At 58.0% G+C, this 18,770-nt stretch overlaps 1 protein-coding gene across 1 annotated transcript; it reads right to left on the bottom strand.

The window, feature by feature from the left end:
• Positions 1-11,126: 11,126 nt before the first annotated feature.
• LOC122172280 (diencephalon/mesencephalon homeobox protein 1-B-like) lies at positions 11,127-15,366 on the bottom strand. Its single transcript, XM_042841378.2, has 3 exons — positions 13,315-15,366; positions 12,295-12,470; positions 11,127-11,827 (listed from the first exon to the last, which is right to left on the bottom strand). Exons 1-3 carry the CDS (start codon positions 13,454-13,456, stop codon positions 11,447-11,449), a joined length of 699 nt encoding a protein of 232 aa, XP_042697312.2. The 5' UTR covers positions 13,457-15,366; the 3' UTR covers positions 11,127-11,446.
• Positions 15,367-18,770: the final 3,404 nt, after the last annotated feature.

The raw sequence follows: 18,770 nt of genomic DNA on the forward strand, positions 1-18,770 counted from the left end.
AGTGGGTAAGGAGGTCGCGTTGTGGCAGGGGAGTGTTTTCAGGAGTGGCTAGAGGGAGGAGGATGGAATTTTTAGGGAGAGCCCCTCCTACGCACACATGGCATTTGCGCAAGCAGGAAGTCATTCAGGGAAGGCCTCTGGCCTGGGCTGGCCAGGAGATCAGACTAGATGATCACCATGGTTCCTTCCCGCCTTAGAAGCTGCAAATCTATTTTTGCCAACCCCAAAGGCTCCCAAATACCGGCTCAGCCCTGACAGATCCCGCGGTTGGCCCTAAAATCGCGAGAATTTTTTTAATTCATATTTTTTCAGTTGTCTCCTGATTTTTGAAAAAAACTCCCCCGTGTGTGTATTGCAGTTAGTGGTGGCAAATAATAATGAGAAAGACAATTTGGGGTGCTGTACCCCTCCCCCCATCAATTAACTTTCTGCACCAGCTCCCACATCAATGCTGGACCCCCAACCAAATGAGTTTGGGGGATGCCGCCCAGCTTTTTACATCTGTCCCAGCCCCACATCAACTGCATCCACCCAGCCTCACAATTCTGCACACACACTCCTTTGCCTCTCAGTCCCACCTCCGCCCCTTGCCTCCCAGCACCGATGGTCCTCCTGCACCTGGGGTGGTTCTTCACACACCCAGGCCTGGGGGGCAGAGCAGTTCCAAGGGGGATCTGCCCCCTCGCCAGGCCTGGTGCTGCAGCATGAGACAGGAGGGGAGAGAAGGGGGTGGAGCTGCCCTGTGCCCCGCCCTCCCTCTGAAAACAGCATTGGTTGCTCCCTCTCCCCGACCCGAAAACATCTTTCAGTTCCCCACAGCTGCTGCAATTGGCTGTTCTTCCCCAGGGGGCTGGGAAGTGGGGACGGCAGCCAATCAGAGGGGTTTTCCCTGGGGCAGTCTGCAAATCAGGGAAGGCTGAAGCTTCCCGCACCTGGGCAGACAGGCTCCAGCAAGAGCCAGAATCCCGTTCTTGGAGAGAGTTTGGCAACACTGCATGTATGGGGACGGGGGGGGAGGGGCAGGAGAGACCATAGCACCACCCACAAGGAAGGATGGTCCAGTGGTTACACTGGCCTATGACTGGGTGGACCTGCCTCAGTTCCCTCCTCTGCCACAAATTCCCTGTGTCACCTGGCCCAGTCTGTCTCCTCAGTCTGCCCTCTGTACAAGGGGGGTAATGGCCCCACCCTGCCTCCCGGGGAAGAGGGGGGATAAACAGATGGGCTGTGCAGAGCTCAGACACGCTGGTAATGGGTGTTGGATAGACAGGCAGAGAGCAAAACGTAGCCGTGAGCAAGTCAAGGTAGGCGAGGCAATATCTTTATTGGACCAACGTCTATTGGCGAGAGAGGCCAGCTTGCCAGCTCCACAGAGCTCTTCTTCCACGGGAAAGTGTCATCCCTGGTCCCTTTATGATCAATCAAATAATTTAGGACCTACAGCCACCCCTAAAATGAAACTGCCGAGACATCCCCAGTCACCCTGCCGAGACAGCCCAGCTGCCGGGTGCTTCACAGCCGACAGGAGTAGGAGCTGAGACAGCCAGCCTGCTCACTCCACGACAGCCTGTGAAATCAAAGGGAGACGGTGGATGGACCAGGCGAACATGGTGCCCCAGAGAGCTTCCACTCGACATAGACAAAGGGTGGGAGGGGAAACAGAGGCAAGGCAATATACTACGGTCAGACAGGAAGTATTAGCCGAGCTGGGAACTGAACCCAGATCTCCTACACGCGATGTGTAAAATCTCATGACTTTTAAACTGATCTCACGATTTTGGGGCGGGGGAGTAGGTCTGACTCATGGTTTTTCAGTGCTGGGGGTGGAAGACACTGCCTACATAGGCACGGACTTTTAGCTTTCCCCGGGGGTGCTCCACTCTCCCTCTGGCCCAAGGCTCCATCCCCACGCCCTGCCTCGCTCTACCTCTTCCTGCCTCTGCTCCGCCCCCCTCCCCTGAGGCTCTGCCCTCACTCCAACTCCCTCCCTCAAGGCCCCGTTCTCACGCCGCTTCCTCCTGCCCCTGCTCTGCCCCCTCCCCAAGGCCTCCGCCTGCCCGCCACTCACTGCTCTCTGCCTTTCCCAAGCCCCTCCCCAAGCCGCCAAACACGCCCCTGATCAGCTGTTTGGTGGAGCAGATCAGCTGTGGCTGGTGAGTGCTCCAGCCCCGGAGCGCCCATGCAGTCGGCTCCTGTGACCGCCCGAACTAAGGTAACGCCTGAATTACAAGACAATCTTTCACATACTCGCAAAAGGTCGTGTCTGCGCCTGTCTTGATGCAAATAGACGAGCATCTATGCAAATTCACAGGTGATTTCTTAGAGGATGTTGGTAGAAACAGGCCACTTTGCTCAGCGGGACGGGCCTGCCTGAGTCATGGCCGTGGCGTGGAAATCTTGTGGGTTCACTAGGAAAACGAATGAATCAGCGCATACTTGCTCACCTCTCCTCCCTAACTCACTGGGAGCATTACAGCTGGGGGGGTGGGATCTGGGGGTTCAAATATTGGCAGCACATGATCATTGCAGAGAAGATGGGATTAGAAAGAGGACAAGTTTCTAACAGCCTTGGATGTATGAGTCACTCCCACTGAGCCACATGGTCTACAATCGGGGTGCCGGAACAGGGCGGCGAGGGGACTATGGTCCTCCCACTTTTTACCAGCCATAATGGTGAGCAGCGGGGGTGGGGGGGCAAGAGGATGGAGAGGAGCAAACAGGGGGCAGTGTCTTGGGGGGAAGAAGAGGTGCGGGAGTGGGGCTTCCGGGAAAGAGGAGGTGCGGGCTCACAATCTGGTGTTCTTAAAGCCCCAGCTCCTGGAGTCACGTGATGGTTGGGAGTCGACATCACTTAGGCTATGTCTACATTGCAATCGGAGGGCGCAGCATGTGTAGACGTACCCAAGCCAGCTCCGATCTAGCTAGCTCGGGGACCAATGGCAGCGAAGACATGGCAGCACAGTGGCCGCACAAGTCCATAGGCAGCGTCCTGTGGAGGGGCCCATGCTGCCGCGGCTTCACGGCTGTTGCTGTTTGAGCTACCGAGAGCAAAGCTGCTGTTATTTATTGCTCCCATCGCCCCCCACACATCTGCTCTGATCTGCCTCTCCCCCCGCCCCCCATGGAACAAAACAGCTCAGAGAAGGAAGAGGCACCTTCCATAAGGCATCAGCCGCTGCAAAGCTAAGGAGAAGCGCCGAGCCCACCTCTCCGTTATAAACCCCTAAAGGAGTCAAATTAGGCTTGAAGTTAGCTGAAGGTTTCTCACCCTCAGAGGACTGACGTTCTGGAGCAGCCTTCCAAGGGGGCAGTGGGGGCAAAAAAACGACCTGGCTTCAAGACTGAGTTGTTAAGCCTCTGGAGGGGATGGGATGATGAGACTGCCTACAATGGCGTGTAGCCGATCTGCGACTGCTAGCAGCAAATCTCTCCGGCGGCAGGTGATGGGACACTAGGTGGCGAGGGCTCTGAGTTACTACAGAAAATCCTTGCTCAGGCGTCTGGTGGCTGGGGCTCGCCCACATGCTCAGGGTCTAACCGATCACCATATTTGGGGTCAGGAAGGAATTTTCCCCCGGGTCAGATTGGGAGTTTTTCATCTTCCTCTGCAACTTGGGGCCCGGGTCACTGGACTCATGTAAATGGTGGATTCTCTGTAACGTGAAGTCTTTAAATCATGATTTGAGGATTTCTGTAACTTAGCCAGAGGTTGGGGTCTGTTACAGGAGGGGGGGGGGGTTGGGAGGGCAAGGTTCTGTGGCCTGCGACGTGCAGAAGGTCAGACTGGAGGACCATGATCGTCCCTTCTGGCCTTAGAGTCTAGGAGTCTAATAAAACCAGTCAATGCAAAAGATTATCAGGCACCAGCACCGAATGGTGGGAAGTTGCCAGACACCCACAAACAGGCAGCCCTGTACAGCCCTTTCCTCTCACCCCACCTTCCCAGCCCTTCGCCCCACTCCTTAGCCTCTGGGAGCAGCCAGGGGTAGGATGCAGGGGGAACCAAACCCACTTGCTATCCCCTGTCCCCCACCCCACACACTCACAGTCTCTCTTGCTCTTTTTTGTTAAATAGCCGGGGCGGGAGGGGGGGGAAATAATGGCAAGCAATTCTGACAGGCGAGTTTACGAACCAATAACACTGTGGAAAACCTCTGAGGTCGTCCTGGCAACCCTGGGCCCGGGCCAATGAGGATGAAACTTTTGCCAAGCAATCACTCCCTGCAATTAACCAAAGAAACCCGCGGATGTAATTAACCGAGCCCTGGGAGGAAAATGCCTGGCAAAGCGATCACTGCCCAGTCATGGTTGAAAGGAACATCCCAGCACATGCTAGCTCAGGCACACCAGTGCTCAGCTATATTCAATGCACGTGTGGCATCACACCTCATATTCTTCAGAGAGAGATCGTTATGATTGGATTATGGCATAACTATGATGTATTTTATACCCGGTAGGTCATGTGAGGTACCATGGAAAAGGCTATGATTTACTGAAGATGCTTCTCCTATTTGTATGCATGGATCATTTTTGTATCTGAAGTTAGGAATATTGTCTATGCATCTATTACAAATGTGTTTACACCTGGGGAATGCCCATTAGAAAGAATGAAATCAGTCTGGATGGCTGGTTGGGAAGGGCCATTAGGGAAAATAATAGGTCTTTGAAGATGCTAATTTCCCACTGGGGACACTACAAACAGCCTGGCTGCAGGGTCAATGTGACCAAGTCACCTGGTGCTGGACTCCATAATACTCGTATTTTTCCACTGACCAGGGGTGGGAATCACGCTGGGAGACAAAGGATTCCCCCGCCAGACGCAAAAACTATTTAAGGCAGGGGAGTGACATCATTGTGGCTGGCTCTTTATTGACTCCCACCCAGGATTGCTGGAAATACCTAAGAACTAAAAGACTGGACAAATGTGGCTTGCCTTCAAGAACCTCTGCAATCTGCCTAAAACAACATTTTGGGTGAGAGTTTGTTGCTTATAACCAGTTTCTTTATATATTAAGCTTAGATTGCGTTTGTTTTATTTGCTAGGTAATCTGCTTTGAGCTGTTTGTTATCCCTTATAATCACTTAAAAACAACAAGGAGTCCGCTGGCACCTTAAAGACTGACAGATTTATTTGGGCATAAGCTTTCGTGGGTAAAAACCCCACTTCTTCAGATGCATGGAATGAAAATTACAGCTGCAGGCATTATATAATGACACATGAAGAGAAGGGAGTTACCTCACAAGTGGAGAACCAGTGTTGAGAGGGCCAATTCAATCAGGGTGGATGTGGTCCACTCCCAATAATTGATGATGCCACCGGACTCCTTGTTGTTTTTGTGGATACAGACTAACACGGCTACCCACTGATAATCACTTAAAATCTATCTTTTGTAGCCAATAAACTTGCTTTTGTTTTGTCTAAAGCCAGTGTGTGTGGAAATCACTTGGGGCAGAAAGCTGTGTGTCTCTCTCTCCACATTGAGGGAGGGGGTGAATTTCATGAGCTTGCGCTGTGCAGTTCTCTGTGCAGCGCAAGATGGTACAATTTGGGGTTTACTCTCTGGGTGGGGGGTGCACTTGAGTACTGGGCAATTCCTTAGCTGAGCCTTCCCAGGCAGAACTGATTTCAGCGTCTGTGTGAAGCTGCAGCGGGGTTTGTCCCGACCTGTATGTATGCCGGTAAAGTGCAGTCTGAAGCCTGAGGGAGGGCTTGGCTGGCTTGCCTCAACAATGCGGTGTAAAGGGAGCCCAGGCTGGTGGGTCAGGCGGGCTCAGCTGGTTGGAACTTCATGGTCATGGCAGAGCCCAAGAAAGGGTGGACTCTGGGGAGATTAGCTAGGGAGGAGTATTAAAGGGCAAGAAAAGCTCTCAAGCTAGGAGATGCAACTCCTAAACCCTCTGAGGTATCGACAGGCCCCACTCCTCCCCACGGAGCCCCCCTTCCAAAGGCCGGATCGAAGCATGCTCATTGCCTGCCCTTTAAGGTCACTAATCAAAGGGTGCTTCTGGACATCTGGACCCGTCCTCTCCCCTTCACTCTCCTGCCCCACCTGCATCCCCTGCCCATGAGAGCGTGGGGCCTTTTACCAGGTGGAAATAAAAGTCCAAACCTAAACGGCTCCTAAGTCCTTAGAGACCTGGATCACCGAGAACCAGCCATCTGAACTCCTCAGATGGGAGAGAATTCACCTGGGAATTCTCAGGCACCACCCAACTGTCTGTTCCAGCTGTGACACCATCAAAAGGGGACCCGTTTTCTAGCTCCAGTTCAGATGAGACCCAAGACAGGGGAAATGTTGCTCGACTGGTTATTCCAGGACGAGTTACACCGTCGTGAGAGGGAGAAGCCATTGGAACTTGGGTCTCCTCTAAAGGCAGGCGTGAGCCCCAGTCGCTGGGCTACGGGGCACTGCCTGGTGAAGCTGGGCCGGTGTTTAGAACTAATTAAGCTGGCCCTGGAGCAGGGACCGAGTCATTCTCAGTCACGCGGCCAGGCCCAGCGACCAGTCAGTGTCATCCTGCAGTCCTATGAATTGCCACTATGAATGACCCGCGTTCAAATCCCTCCGCCGCGGCAAGGGAGTGCACCGACACCGGCTCCAGGCTATGGGGATTCGTTCCCATCAGCCCAAAGCAGATGTTCTTCATTTGCCAAAACCGGTTTTGCAATTTTTGGATGTGGTTTGAGCCAAACCGATTCTTCTTCCTTCTTCGGAACGTCCAGGGACCCGGAAAAAAAATCCGTTCTGCGCCCAGCTCTAGGAGCGGGGGTCTGACCTCCTGGCACCAGCCTGGTCACGCAGCTGAAGCTGGAAACGACCACCATGCCCAGCTCTGCTTCCTCCCGCCTCTCCCTCCTGGGGCTTGGGCTGTACTAGGGCACCTGGGCTTCCAAGGCTCTCGCTCTACTTACCACCCTCAACGTCTACCTCGCCAGGGAGCCGGTCCCTTTTGGCCTGTTTTCACTCCAGCTCAGTCGGTAGCTGCCATCGGTGGAGAATTCCTAATGTGGAGAACCCCCTCCGCCTGCCCTGATTCACCCCACTCTCCTCCCCGGGGGTTGGGTTATCCCAGGCAGCATTTCCATGCTTCTTCTGACACCCATAAGCTCATCACTAAGAACCTGCTTAGCAAGTTCCCTTCCAGGCCATCCACACCCTTCCCTCCACCCCCACACCCAATCAGCCCTATCTGCCGCTCCATCTTCTGACCACATCCCTGTCCCAGTGTTCCTGACATGTTCCAGGTGCGTCATCCCTCCTGGATCTCTCACTCCTCTATGACCTTCAGTGCCAAGGTCTGATGGGATCCATCTGGGACAGTTAGCCCCCAAAATCCCAGCATCCTCCAGGCTGGAACCTGCTGGCCTCTGAAAGTGAGCATGCAAAATTGGCCTTCAGAGATTCCACCTGGGGCTGATTTACAACAGCGGGTGAAGATCACTTTGCATCCGAATCCAGGCAGGGTGGGTGGAGCCCGGAGGCGCCGGGCCTACTTCTGGCGTTGGGCAATGTCTGACAATAAGTCACACCGACACTGAGCACTTGCAGCACACGGGACATTTCGTCAGAGCTTTGGAGCTCCACGTTTCACTGCCCATTGTTATCCCCGTGCGCCGCACGGTGGGGAAGATCCCAGGGTGAATGCAAGGGCAGAGTCAAGCATTGAACCCAGGCGTCCTGCCTCCCAGGCTGCAACTCTTGCCCTAGATGACAGTTCTCCATGAGCGCATCGCAGGCGGAGTCTAACCCAGTCTCTCCGCATTTCACACACGACCACTCGCTGCATCACTCGGAAACAGCCCGAGATGGGACAGAGAAACGGGGAGAGGCCCCTGAGACAGAGTTAACGCACTAACCCGGCGCTGCTGGAGATCTGCCGTCCAGGAAGCAATGAAGTTGGCTGGTTCTCCCGCCAGCCCTCCAGCCAACTGGGTGTCGCGGCCTGCGGGGCGTCGCTGCTCAAGGAAAGCCCCAGGAGACGGAGGAGCACGTGTGGTTGTGCCACGCGGCCGCAGAGCCTGCCAGAGATGGGAAGCTCCTGCCCAACCTGTGCCACGTTCATGCAGATGCCACCGTCACTCCCCGGCTTGCAGGTTGCTCAACTGGAGAGCTGGTTAGCCAGTGGATTCCCACGCCCTGTGTCTCTGCAGTCAGCACTGATCGGGGGCCAAGCCGACGCTCTCACTGCCGGGCCCCAGCACTGCGCAAAGACAGACCAGCCCTTGCCCGAAGAAATCCTGCCTGAGCTCTTACAATACACGGGCAGACTTGTCTAGTGGCTGGAGCAGGCAATTGTCAGGACTCCTGGGTTCTATTCCCAGCGGGAGAGGGGAGCGCGGTCTAGTGGTGAGAGCAGGAGACACCTCGGACTCACCAGGCTGGTTCAGACCTAGGGTCCGTCCAGCCCTGTCTTGGACATCCCACACCTTGCCCTGGCAGCTGGAGGAAGTCCTCCCAGCGCTATCCCACAATGCTCCTGCTCACCCACAGGGAGCTCCAAGCACTGACTGTCACTGGTCAGGCCCGAGAGCCAGTGGGGAGGTCTTTAGCTGGTCTTGGCTCTGGCCGGCCCCCAGCCCAATCCAGGTAGCCCAAGAGCACCGTGGGCAGGCCCACATGCCCTCTTCCGGCTGCATTTCTGCCTGTGCCAAGTGACAGGGTGATGGGCCAAGGGGAGGTGTCATCACAGCCGCGGTGGGGGGCCCGGTGTGTGCAGGGGACGTGCATTGCACGGGCGCTAGGACGGGTCCAGGAGCGGCTGAGAAAGTTCCCATTTCTAGACACTCGGACACAATCTGCCACTTCCACTCACCACCCTGAGAGACCTGAATCGGGGACGGGGCTGGGGTAGCTGGAACATCCGCTTTGAAATCAGATGTAGCAGCCCAGGAAATGCCCGGGGGGAACTCCTGGTCCTACTGAGGTCAGCAGCAGTTTGCCACTGACTTCTAGGGGGCCAGGATCTCCTCCCCACGGCCTGCTTCATGCCCATAACATGTACACCCGGATGTGCAAACAGGCATTTTGCACGTGCAAAACACCCCCAACACGGTTTCAGCGGGTTGCACTAGGGATGAAGCAGGCCCGCTGCAGCATGCTGGAGGCAGCATTGTCTAATGGACGCAGCTTGGAGCTATGACTCAGAAGACCTGGGTCCTTTTCCTGATCCTGCCCCTGCTTTGCTGGGTGACCTAGGGCAAGTCCCGTCCCCTCTCCGTGCCTCAGTTTCCCCTCCCACCCTTTGTCTCTTGTCCAATGGCTCCTGGTGTATTGGCCAGGGTGAATACACTGCATCCCCAATGCCCTCTCCTCCCACACCAAGCCATGAGAGGAACAGGTTCTGCAGCGTCGCCATCTCTCCGGATACCATCTTCGGCCCACAGCGTGACACTGCCACCGTCTGGGAGCTTCCGGGTAGCTACCCAACCAGCCCCGGCTAGCCCACGCTAAGGGTCTCTGCCAGCACGAGGGGCTGCGCCCCACCCTGGATCCATGAGTGGGGGTCACGGCTTTGCTGCAGACGCCCTAACAAGGCCCCTGAGTGACGGGTGGGGATGGATCAGCCGGGGGAGAGAAGGGCTGGGGCTTCCCTCCCTGCCCCCACAGAGCAATTCAGCCAGCTGCAGCCAGTTCTCCTCTCAAAGAAACCCCCTCCTGGACGTGTCGGAGGCTCAGGCATGACCATGACGGGTGACCGCGCTCCAGGCCCCTCTGCAGCGCCTGGCGTCTGGCCTCAGACAGAAGAGACGCCAGGACCCAGCTCCGTGCAGCACCCAGCTCTCCCCAGACCGGGGCTGGCTGGGCAGCCCCGGGGGCCTGTGGCCAAGCTGCCCATAGCACCCAGCAATGCACCCTGTCCGGAGCTGGGAGCACCGTGCCGGGGACCAGGAGGGGAGGCCAGCTGCCATCCAGTCCTCAGCCTCTGCTCAGACAGCCATGGGGGCGGGGGACCAGCTGAGAGCAGCTCGGGCCTCTCCACCACCATCAGCTGGGAGCAACTTTCATCCGCTTGCCCCTGGGACAGAACTGAGCCCCCAGCCCCTCCCTGTCCTGTTGCTGACTATTAGATGCCACAGTGGGAGCTGAACAGATCATGAGAAAATGGGGGGTCCCCGTCTGGGGGCGCCTCTATCCTCCCCCTTTACCTGGTAAGATGCTGGTTCCACCTGCACATCCGGCCTCTGCTCTGTGGCGTGTCCATGGCCTCTGCATCCCTCATCATGGCACCAGCCTGCCCGACCTCTAAGCTCCTGGGGTGCAGGGTACCCGCACCCCTCCTCCAGGGCTGACCCAAACTCCCCCCTCCCCCCTGCTCCAGCCGGCCCAGGCTTTCAGCGCTCACGGCGGAGCCCCCAAGAACAGCTGGGGGACGAGTCCTCCTGGGGCGTGTCCCTGGGCGACCGATTGAGGTAACAACGCGGTAACTGTTGTCCAAGCTCTGCTCCCAGGACTGCAGGCTGGGAACTGGCTGTGGGGGGGGACCTTCCAGGGGCCAACCAGCCCTCCACCCCATAGCCGGCTGGGGCCCCCAGTCAACCCTCTTAGGACCACTTCACTCCAGTAATGAGCTGAGGGGCGTGAGCGTCTGCACCACTGCCCCCCGGTGGAGAGAACAGGACCTGCTGCCCTGTGTGTCAGAGGCTCCAGACTGCTGGGAACCTGAACCTCAAAACTCAGGGGAAGCTGCTTCAGAGGGAGTGAAGGAGAACAAGGGTCCCCAGCCCCACTATCCCCAAAGGGGCTGGGGGAAGGGTGAACTTCCCCCTCCCCCACTCACCCCCAACGTCAAATGGGCCCTGGGTTCCCCTCCACACAATTCATTGGCCAGAAATGCCCCCACCTCTGGTATCTTCAGAGAGGCGTCTCAGCTGGTGACTCTGGGCTCTTCGGGGGAGCACTGAGGCAAGCCCCCCCCCCCCCCCCCCCCCAGCAAACATCAGCGCGGAGTGGCTGGGCCAGAACAGCTCATCCCAGTCCCCCTGGGGCCAGAGTGCCCCCCAGTCCCTGGGCCCCGCCCTGCCAGAGCCGTGGGGAGCAGGGGAGAGCTGGTGCAAGCAAGGGAGGAATTCAGGAAAGGGGAAGGGCCATGGAAGCCATGCGGGAGGGGTTTGAAAACCCATTTTATTGTGACACACAGAGAGTCTATTCGGCCACGAACGAACCCCCATCCCCATCCCACATCAGCATGGAGCTTGCGGGGAAGGAAACCCCCCATGCCCAGCCATCGCTGCTGGGCTCCTGCCCTGGTGGGAGTTCACACGGGTGACACGACTCCGCTGGGTCTCAGCTCAGCCCGACGGGGGGCTCGTGGGCTCAAGGCAGGTCGGGGTGGGCCTGGTGTGGTGATCAGGGAACGGGACGAGCTGGTCTGGCACGGCACCAGGGCAGCCCCAGCTCGCCTGGCTCCGGGCAGGTGTCTGGGTCGCTCCGGCCGGCCGGGGACCCTACCCAGCCAGCCAGTAGGGCGGGAAAGGGAATGCCGGCAGGTAACTCAGGCTCAGGTCACTCCTCGGCCCAGCGAGGCCTCCGCTTTTGAGTTCTGTCCCCGGCCACGTCCCCTCCAGAGGCCAAATCCTGCTGGGCGCTGGCGGAAGGTCGCCTGGGGGATACCGGGAAGGTAGCGCCGCGCCACCCGGGGCCTTCTTCGCAGAGGCCGGGAGATGCTCTGCTCCTGGCGGGTTGCCCTCGGCCACGGGCCGGAGCCTCGGCCCCAACAGGGAGCGCCCCGCGGCGCCATCTGCCCCCCTGGGGCTCACGGCCTCCCCCTGGTCCGGCTGCTGGCGCTGGCCCTTGCGGAACTTGGCTCGGCGGTTTTTGAACCACACCTGGCAGGGGAGGGGCCAAAGGGATGATTAATGACTCGGCCGGCGGCCAGCACCGTGCACGTAGGACCCACCCGCGCTTGCTGGGGCGCTTCTTCCCCCTTGCGGGGGGGGCACAGACCTGCCCAGAGGCATGACAGCCCCATGGTTCCCTGCCCCACACAGTCTAGATGGGGGGAGATGAAGGCCAGCCCCAAGGGGAGGGGGGCAGAGGGAATGCCGGGATTGCCCCCAGTGCCTGGCTCACACTCCTTCACGCCTCGTGGTCCATGCACTGTGCCAACTCTCTGCCCGCTCGGAGAGCCTTTAAAACCACTGTCTGCCTGGGACACGAAAGGGTAAATTCCTGAAATGCCAGACTCCTCCAGCCCAGCTCCCAAGGGAGCCACTAGCAAGACGCCCCCGTAGCCCAGATCCAGCCCGGTCTGCAGCTCCCCAGGGCGTGGGTGTGGGGCGCTCGGTGGGGTTACCTGGACCCTGGCCTCGGGCAGGTTGACGAGCACGGCCAGCCGCTCTCTGGTCACCGCGTCGGGGTACTGGGTTTTCTCAAAGGCTCTCTCCAGCGCCTCCACCTGGTGGCCGGTGAATGCCGTGCGGCTCCGGCGCTGCTTCTGGGGGATCCCGTAGCGCGCTTCCAGCAGGAGCTCTGGGGAGCAAGGGAAGGGACTGGAATGAAAGAACTAAAATCCTCTGTGCGGAGTCAACTGCTGGGGCCTGCCCTATGCCCAGCCACAGGAAAACGATCTTGGGGCAGCTCTCCTCAGAGAGCACCTCCACATACTTCACTTGGGCTCATACACCCACCACTGAAATGCAGCCACCTCTGGGGTTGGGCATGGCAGCTGTTTCACAGCCCACAGCAATGCTACACAACCAGTTAGAAGAGAAGCTGAAGGAGACTTCTGGGGGCGGATTTGGGCAGGGCCAATGGCATCGCCCAGGCTGGAATTTGGCCAGGACGCCTGAGTTCATATTCCTGCTCTTGTAAAAATTAAAGTCCCACGGGACCTTTAAGGACCCGGTACCCCTTCCCGCAGCACAGTGCCCGACGCGCCACGGTGGGGCTGGCTCAGACCCCTGCGGCCAGCAGCACGTCTTAGCCCAGTGGTTTCCCAGCAACCAGGCCCACCTGAGGCCCAACCATTTATTCCTACTGGGGAGCAGACGGGGAACCGTTCAGACCCGTCGTCCCGGCTCAGGGAGAGACCTCCGTCCACAGCGCAGCTGTGAAACCTCTCCAGTGCAGAACGCTACTCAAGGGTCCCCGTCTGGTACCTTTCCTATAAGGAATGTGACTGCAATCGGCCGGGTGTGTCCGTGGGCCCAGGCCCTGTGCCCTTAGATCACAGCGTCCCCGGGCTGGGCTGGTGCTCCGGCCCCCAGCTCCCAGTCTTTGCTGTGGTTCTCCTCACAACCCCGGTAAATTGCCAAAGCCTCGAGCCACGCCCTGCTCCCCCCATGCCAGACCCCCCGCTCCTCGCCCACCCTACCTGCTAGCCGATCCACCACGCTCACTGCACGCAGGGAGGAGGGCTGGGGGGCCGGGGCGGGCGGCAGCTGGTGCAGGCTGTAGAGCAGGGAGAGGGGGTTCATGCTGCCGAGGGTGTGCGCGCCCCCGCTGAAGTAGTACATGGAGGGGCCCCGCTAGCAGCCGGGGGTCTCACGCCAGGGCCCTGGAAACAAAAGGCAGCTTTAAAAACATGGTCACCATAAAGAGAGCAGCTCAACCACTCTCCGTGTAGGGAGAGGGGGGAGCAGCCGGGGTTACGCCGGGGGGGCTGGGGCAGCGGGGCAGTGCCCTGCAGAGAGAGGGAGGACAGAGCGTGCCAGGGATCTCCTGATGCAAAGATTTGGGCCTCAAATTTGTGGCCTGAATTATTGTTTGTTCTTTGTATTCCAGGAACATCTAGAGGCCTCGGCCAAAGCTCGGGGCCTGGCGCGCAGGGTGCTGTACGCCCAGGGAGAGGGAAACTCTGCCCTCCGGGAGCTGACAGTCTAAACAGGACAGACAATGGGCGGGAGGGGAAACTGAGGCACAGAGCAGGGCTGTGACTTACCCCAGGTCACCCAGCAGGTCACAGCTCACACATGGAGCCCTCAGCTACACACGGGTCTAACCACCCCCACAGTGGGTGTCTGAACATACCGCTCCCACGGACGCCCCCTCACATGGCCCTGTTCACACAAACGGTCCCTCGCCGTGCCCCTCAGGGTGGGACAGAGCCAAACCTCCCCCAGGCCGGCAGCACATGACGCGCTGGGATTCCTGCCCTGGGTATAAACGGCTTCTTCCGTCACCGAGCTCCCCTTTCTTTCTGAGGCCAACCATTCGAACCAATCAGAGCGAGGGGTGGGGGGCGGTCGGTGTGGAACAAGGCCAGCTGAGAGCGATGCCCCTCACCCACATCCCGTGTGTCTTCCCCTCCCCAAGCGCCCCGCGTGCTCTGTGCATACCTGGGGGGTGAGGTTATGTGCACATGCCTGTGTCTGGGGGGCGCTTTGTACCCAGCATTCCTAGTAATACGCCTGTGGACTCCCCCAAACGATCCCTCCCCCCATGGCATTGATACACTCAATTCCCCCTTGGCTCAGAACTGCCCTTGGGCATCATTGATCCAGATGCCACTTTAGCCCTGCCTGGTAAACCAGTGATCCATCCACCAGCTCTACTGCACTTCTCTGATCTCCAGCCAGTTCACCAAGAACTTCCTGTGGTGCCCAGGGCTGTAGACAGGGTTAGGGAATGACCCTGGGTAGGTCCCCTGCTCCGTCACAGGCTCCCCGTGGGACCCTAGGGTATGTCCACACTGCACACCCAGTCCAGGCTCTGACTCTGGTTTGAGCCCGAGCCCTTCCTCTGTCCACACACAGATGAGCCTGAGTCAAGTCAGCCTGGACCCAGGGCCTAGGACCCTGTTAGTGGGGTGGGTCGGAGCCCAAGCCTCCCAGTGACTCGGTCCGAGCCCTGCCATTTCGCAGTGTGGACGCAGTGCCATCTGGACGTTAGCGAGACCCAGGTCCAGCGACTGAGAGCCCAGGTTTACAAAGCAGTGTGGACACTCAAGCACAGGCTTGGAAACCCCGACACCACAGACCCGGGTTTACAATGCAGGGTAGGATACATCCACACTGCAAAAAACCACGGCAGCGAGGCTCAGAGGCTGGGTCAACTGATTCAGGCTGATGGCCCGGGGCTAGGAACAGCCATGTGGACCGTCCTGAGCTCTGAGCCCAAATGAGTTAACCCGGGCTCTGAGACATGGCACCGCGGGGGTCTATTGCAGTGTGGACGGCCCCTCAGTGTCTGAGCTCCTCCTCTGAAAAGTGGGAAGAGCAGCATGTCTGGAAATGAACCGTTTCATCCCCGTTTCGTTCGATGAGGGACCGACGCTGCCTCTCGGCTTCCTTTGAGCTAAGCGCGTTTAGACGTTTCGGTTAGATTAAAACATTGACGTAACATGACACTGTCTGTACAGAGCCCCTGGTCAATGTTCTTTTAATACTTCCCATTATGGGGCAGCGTTTCCACATTGTCGACAGGGCCAAATCAACTCTTTTTTTTTTTTTTTTGAAATTTCAGTTTTGCTGAAAATTTCCACTTTTCATCCCGATTCAGTTGGTAAATTCCATTTTCCAGTTGGCTCTAGAGCTAACCACGCCCCCCACCCCCCCATTTAAAGGGCCCGCTTTCCGCCACGGCAGCTGTCACCTGCAGGCCTGAGCCAAGGCTACTGGACTTGCAAAGGGGGCTGGCTGGCCATGGGGCAGCCCTACTCCTGTGTAGAGCCAAAGGGAGAGGAAAGGCGGGCCGGGTCCCCCGGGGCCCCATGGGGATAATGCTGGAATACCTTTTACCTCTCGGTACCCGGGGCCTGAGTCTCCATTGACCTGCAGATTGTGCAAGTCGTGCACGCTAGTGCAGCGTGCGTGCAAAGCATCACTGTTCTGCTCTGGAAGCATTCACACCCACCTTGCACACGGCCACGAGCTCCGGAGAGTCAGCTCCCCGGCCCCTCTGAGCCCAAGCGCTCAGGCCGAAGGGGCATCGGCAGAGCTGGGGGGGAAGGAATAGCAGGGGGCTGCGGATCGGGAGTGAGGAGTATCGGCAGAGCTGTGTGTATGGGGGGAGCCCAGGGCTGGCATAGCAGGGGGCTGTGGTCAGGGTCGAAGGGCAGAGCTGGGGGAAGGGAGGCTGGCGCTGCATCTCCCCACTCTCTAGCCAGCCCGATCCGTCCCCCACTTTCAAGAGTGCCCGGCTAACCCATGCTGATTCCAAAGGGTCGTTTTTCTTTCAGCGCCTGGGCTGCTCCCTGGCCCACCCTCCCTGAGGCAGAGGGGAGCCCAGGCCCGTGTGATCAGCACCCACCCTGGGCGCTGGGCTGGCAGCTCTCTCTGGTCTCCCTGGCGCTTCCTGGGGGCTCTGCTGACAGTATCACCCCCAAACACCCCAGGGACCCCCCAAAATCTCAACCGAATCCAAACCCCCCCCCCCCCCCCCCGCAGGGCTCTCTCACCTCTCCCGACCTGTCCAGGAAGGATGCCGGCCTCCTCTTCTCCCCACCACAGAGGTCCCAGGGCTATGGGGACCCACAGCCAAAACTTCTCTGCCCTGGGCTATTTAAAAGGGAGCAGCCTATGCCTCCCTGCGCCTGAGCGGCCGCCAGCCAATGGGGCTGGGGGAAGCCTCAGGCCAGATTAGGGATTTGGTTTTCTTCCTCTCCAAAGGGACTCGCAATGGTTTCTAAGCTGGGCTCTGCTCACGGGGGTCCCATTATTCCCCATTCAGGCTGGGGATTAGACGCGGGCAGGGGTGGAAGAATGCAAAGGGTTGGGCTGCTGCCCCCCCCACTCACCCCTCCCCCCACACCCTTTTCCTGGTTCAGTTGTTGGACAGACGGCAGGTGGCGTTGCCTAGTGAACGGGGCAGCCGGGGACTCCTGGGTTCTACTCCACTGGCCTCCTGTGTGACCTTGGGCAAATCACTTCCCCTCCCAACCCCACACACTTCCGGGCCTCAGTTTACCCAGCTGTGGAATGGGCATGGTGAGCATGGGGCTGGGAGTTCCTGTCTGCAGAGTGAAGCCTTTAACTGCCGAGCATTGAGATCCTTCCCGGGTGTGCTGTGGGGAGAGGGAATGTAAAAGCTGCCCCCACACTGCAGAGCCCACAGCAGGGGTGGGGCTGGAATGGTGTGAGGCATCACACACACAAACATGGACACACACACACACAAACACAGGCCGTCGCAGCTAGTGAGGGTTTTCTGGTCGGCTAATCGAACAATAGCCCTTCCCCTTCACCACCAGCTTTCCACGCAACCTCTTGAAGCGCCGTATGTAACAGCCCAGCCAAGACCAGGTGCTGCTCAGGCCCAGACCGAGAAACAGCCCCCACTCCCCCACCCCTGGATCTTCCAGTCCACACGGACAAGACAAAGGACTCACTAACTCACTCCTCTCCTTCGAGGCAGCAGGGGCACCCCAGATCCCACGGCGAGTTAGCAGACAGTCCGGGAACCCAGCGCCCCTGCTTCCTAGTCCGACGCACACACGCCCCACATCGAGCTCCCCCGGGCCCCACGGGAGTCACCAACTTATGGAATTTCATACAGAATTTTTTGATGCTTCTTTTTGCATGATTTTGCACCCCCGAACAGCCCTACAATAACAAACCAGTGTACTAAACCTAGATCCCACAAGCCACCCTACAATAACAAACCAGTGTGTGGAGGCCACGTTCTTATGAGCAACCCTACAATAACAAACCAGTATGTACAATATTGATCCCACAAGCCACCTTGCAATAACAAACCAGGGTACATATGATTAGTGCTTATGGGCAACCCTGCAGTAACAAACTAGTGTACACAACCTAGTCCTCATGAGCTACCCTACAATAACAAACCAGAGAACATATGCCTAGTTCTTATTAGCAACCCTACAATAACAACCCAGTATGCGCAGCCTAATTCTCCTGAAAACATTATGACGGCAAACCAACTTGCATAGCCCAGCACACACGAGTGACCCTACAATAACACACCAATGCACAGCTGATCACCTGGGGGCGGGGGAACAGGACAGGGCCTGAACTCAGGGAAATAGATTTGAGTTTCTGAGCTCCACGGTTATTTCCTTTTTTAATAACAACAGAGCCAGGGGGATGCACAAACCCCAAATACCTTGAGAGCCCCCCCACCCGCCTCCCTGCCCTTTGGAGCTGCACACATGTCTGGCCTGGCCACGGCCCCTTGGGCAGCTCTCAGTTCCTACCCACACGCACTGCCCCCCACCTGGCTCATGGTGGCTGTCCAGCGAGCCGCTTTCGCCAGCGATCACGCCGGCCCATTCTGGCGGCCGTTCTTTGGCTGTCAGAGCAAATTAACTTCGAGCTAAATAATCAATTAGCTGATCCCCTTCTTGACAATCCCCCGGCCCTTAGTGAGAGGTGGGATTAGGGGCCAAGGGGCCTTTGTCTGCCAGCCACCCGGGGGGATTAGCAAAGATTTGCTGTTTAAAACGCGGAGGGGGGGGGCCGATTTCATCCCAACTTCTCCCTCCTCTGCTACCCCACGGCTGGGCTGGGGGAGGGGAAGGGCTCAAGCCACAACGGTTCTTGTGAGCAGCATCTCCCCCTGGCTGGTGTGACGATGCGGTTCTGGCGGAACCCAACTGAGAGGGCCAACTCAGGACAAATTGTTCAAACAGGACAGTTACAGCCCTAGGCTGGGTTTTTTTCCACCTCTAAGGCAAACCAAACCAGCCAGAAAAGAGGACTTTGGTCTCACCCCACTGGCTAACCACAAGTCTCACAAGCAATTCCCTTAGACACTCCAGTTTCCCAGTATTACCACCAGTGCCACTCGTTATGGGGACAAATGGTTATGAAAACCAATACCCAAGTAAAAGAAAAAGGTTCTCCTGATCCCATAGGACCAAGCCCCAGA

Source organism: Chrysemys picta, chromosome 25 (assembly GCF_011386835.1).
Source record: "Chrysemys picta bellii isolate R12L10 chromosome 25, ASM1138683v2, whole genome shotgun sequence".
Taxonomy (NCBI): Eukaryota; Metazoa; Chordata; order Testudines; family Emydidae; genus Chrysemys; species Chrysemys picta.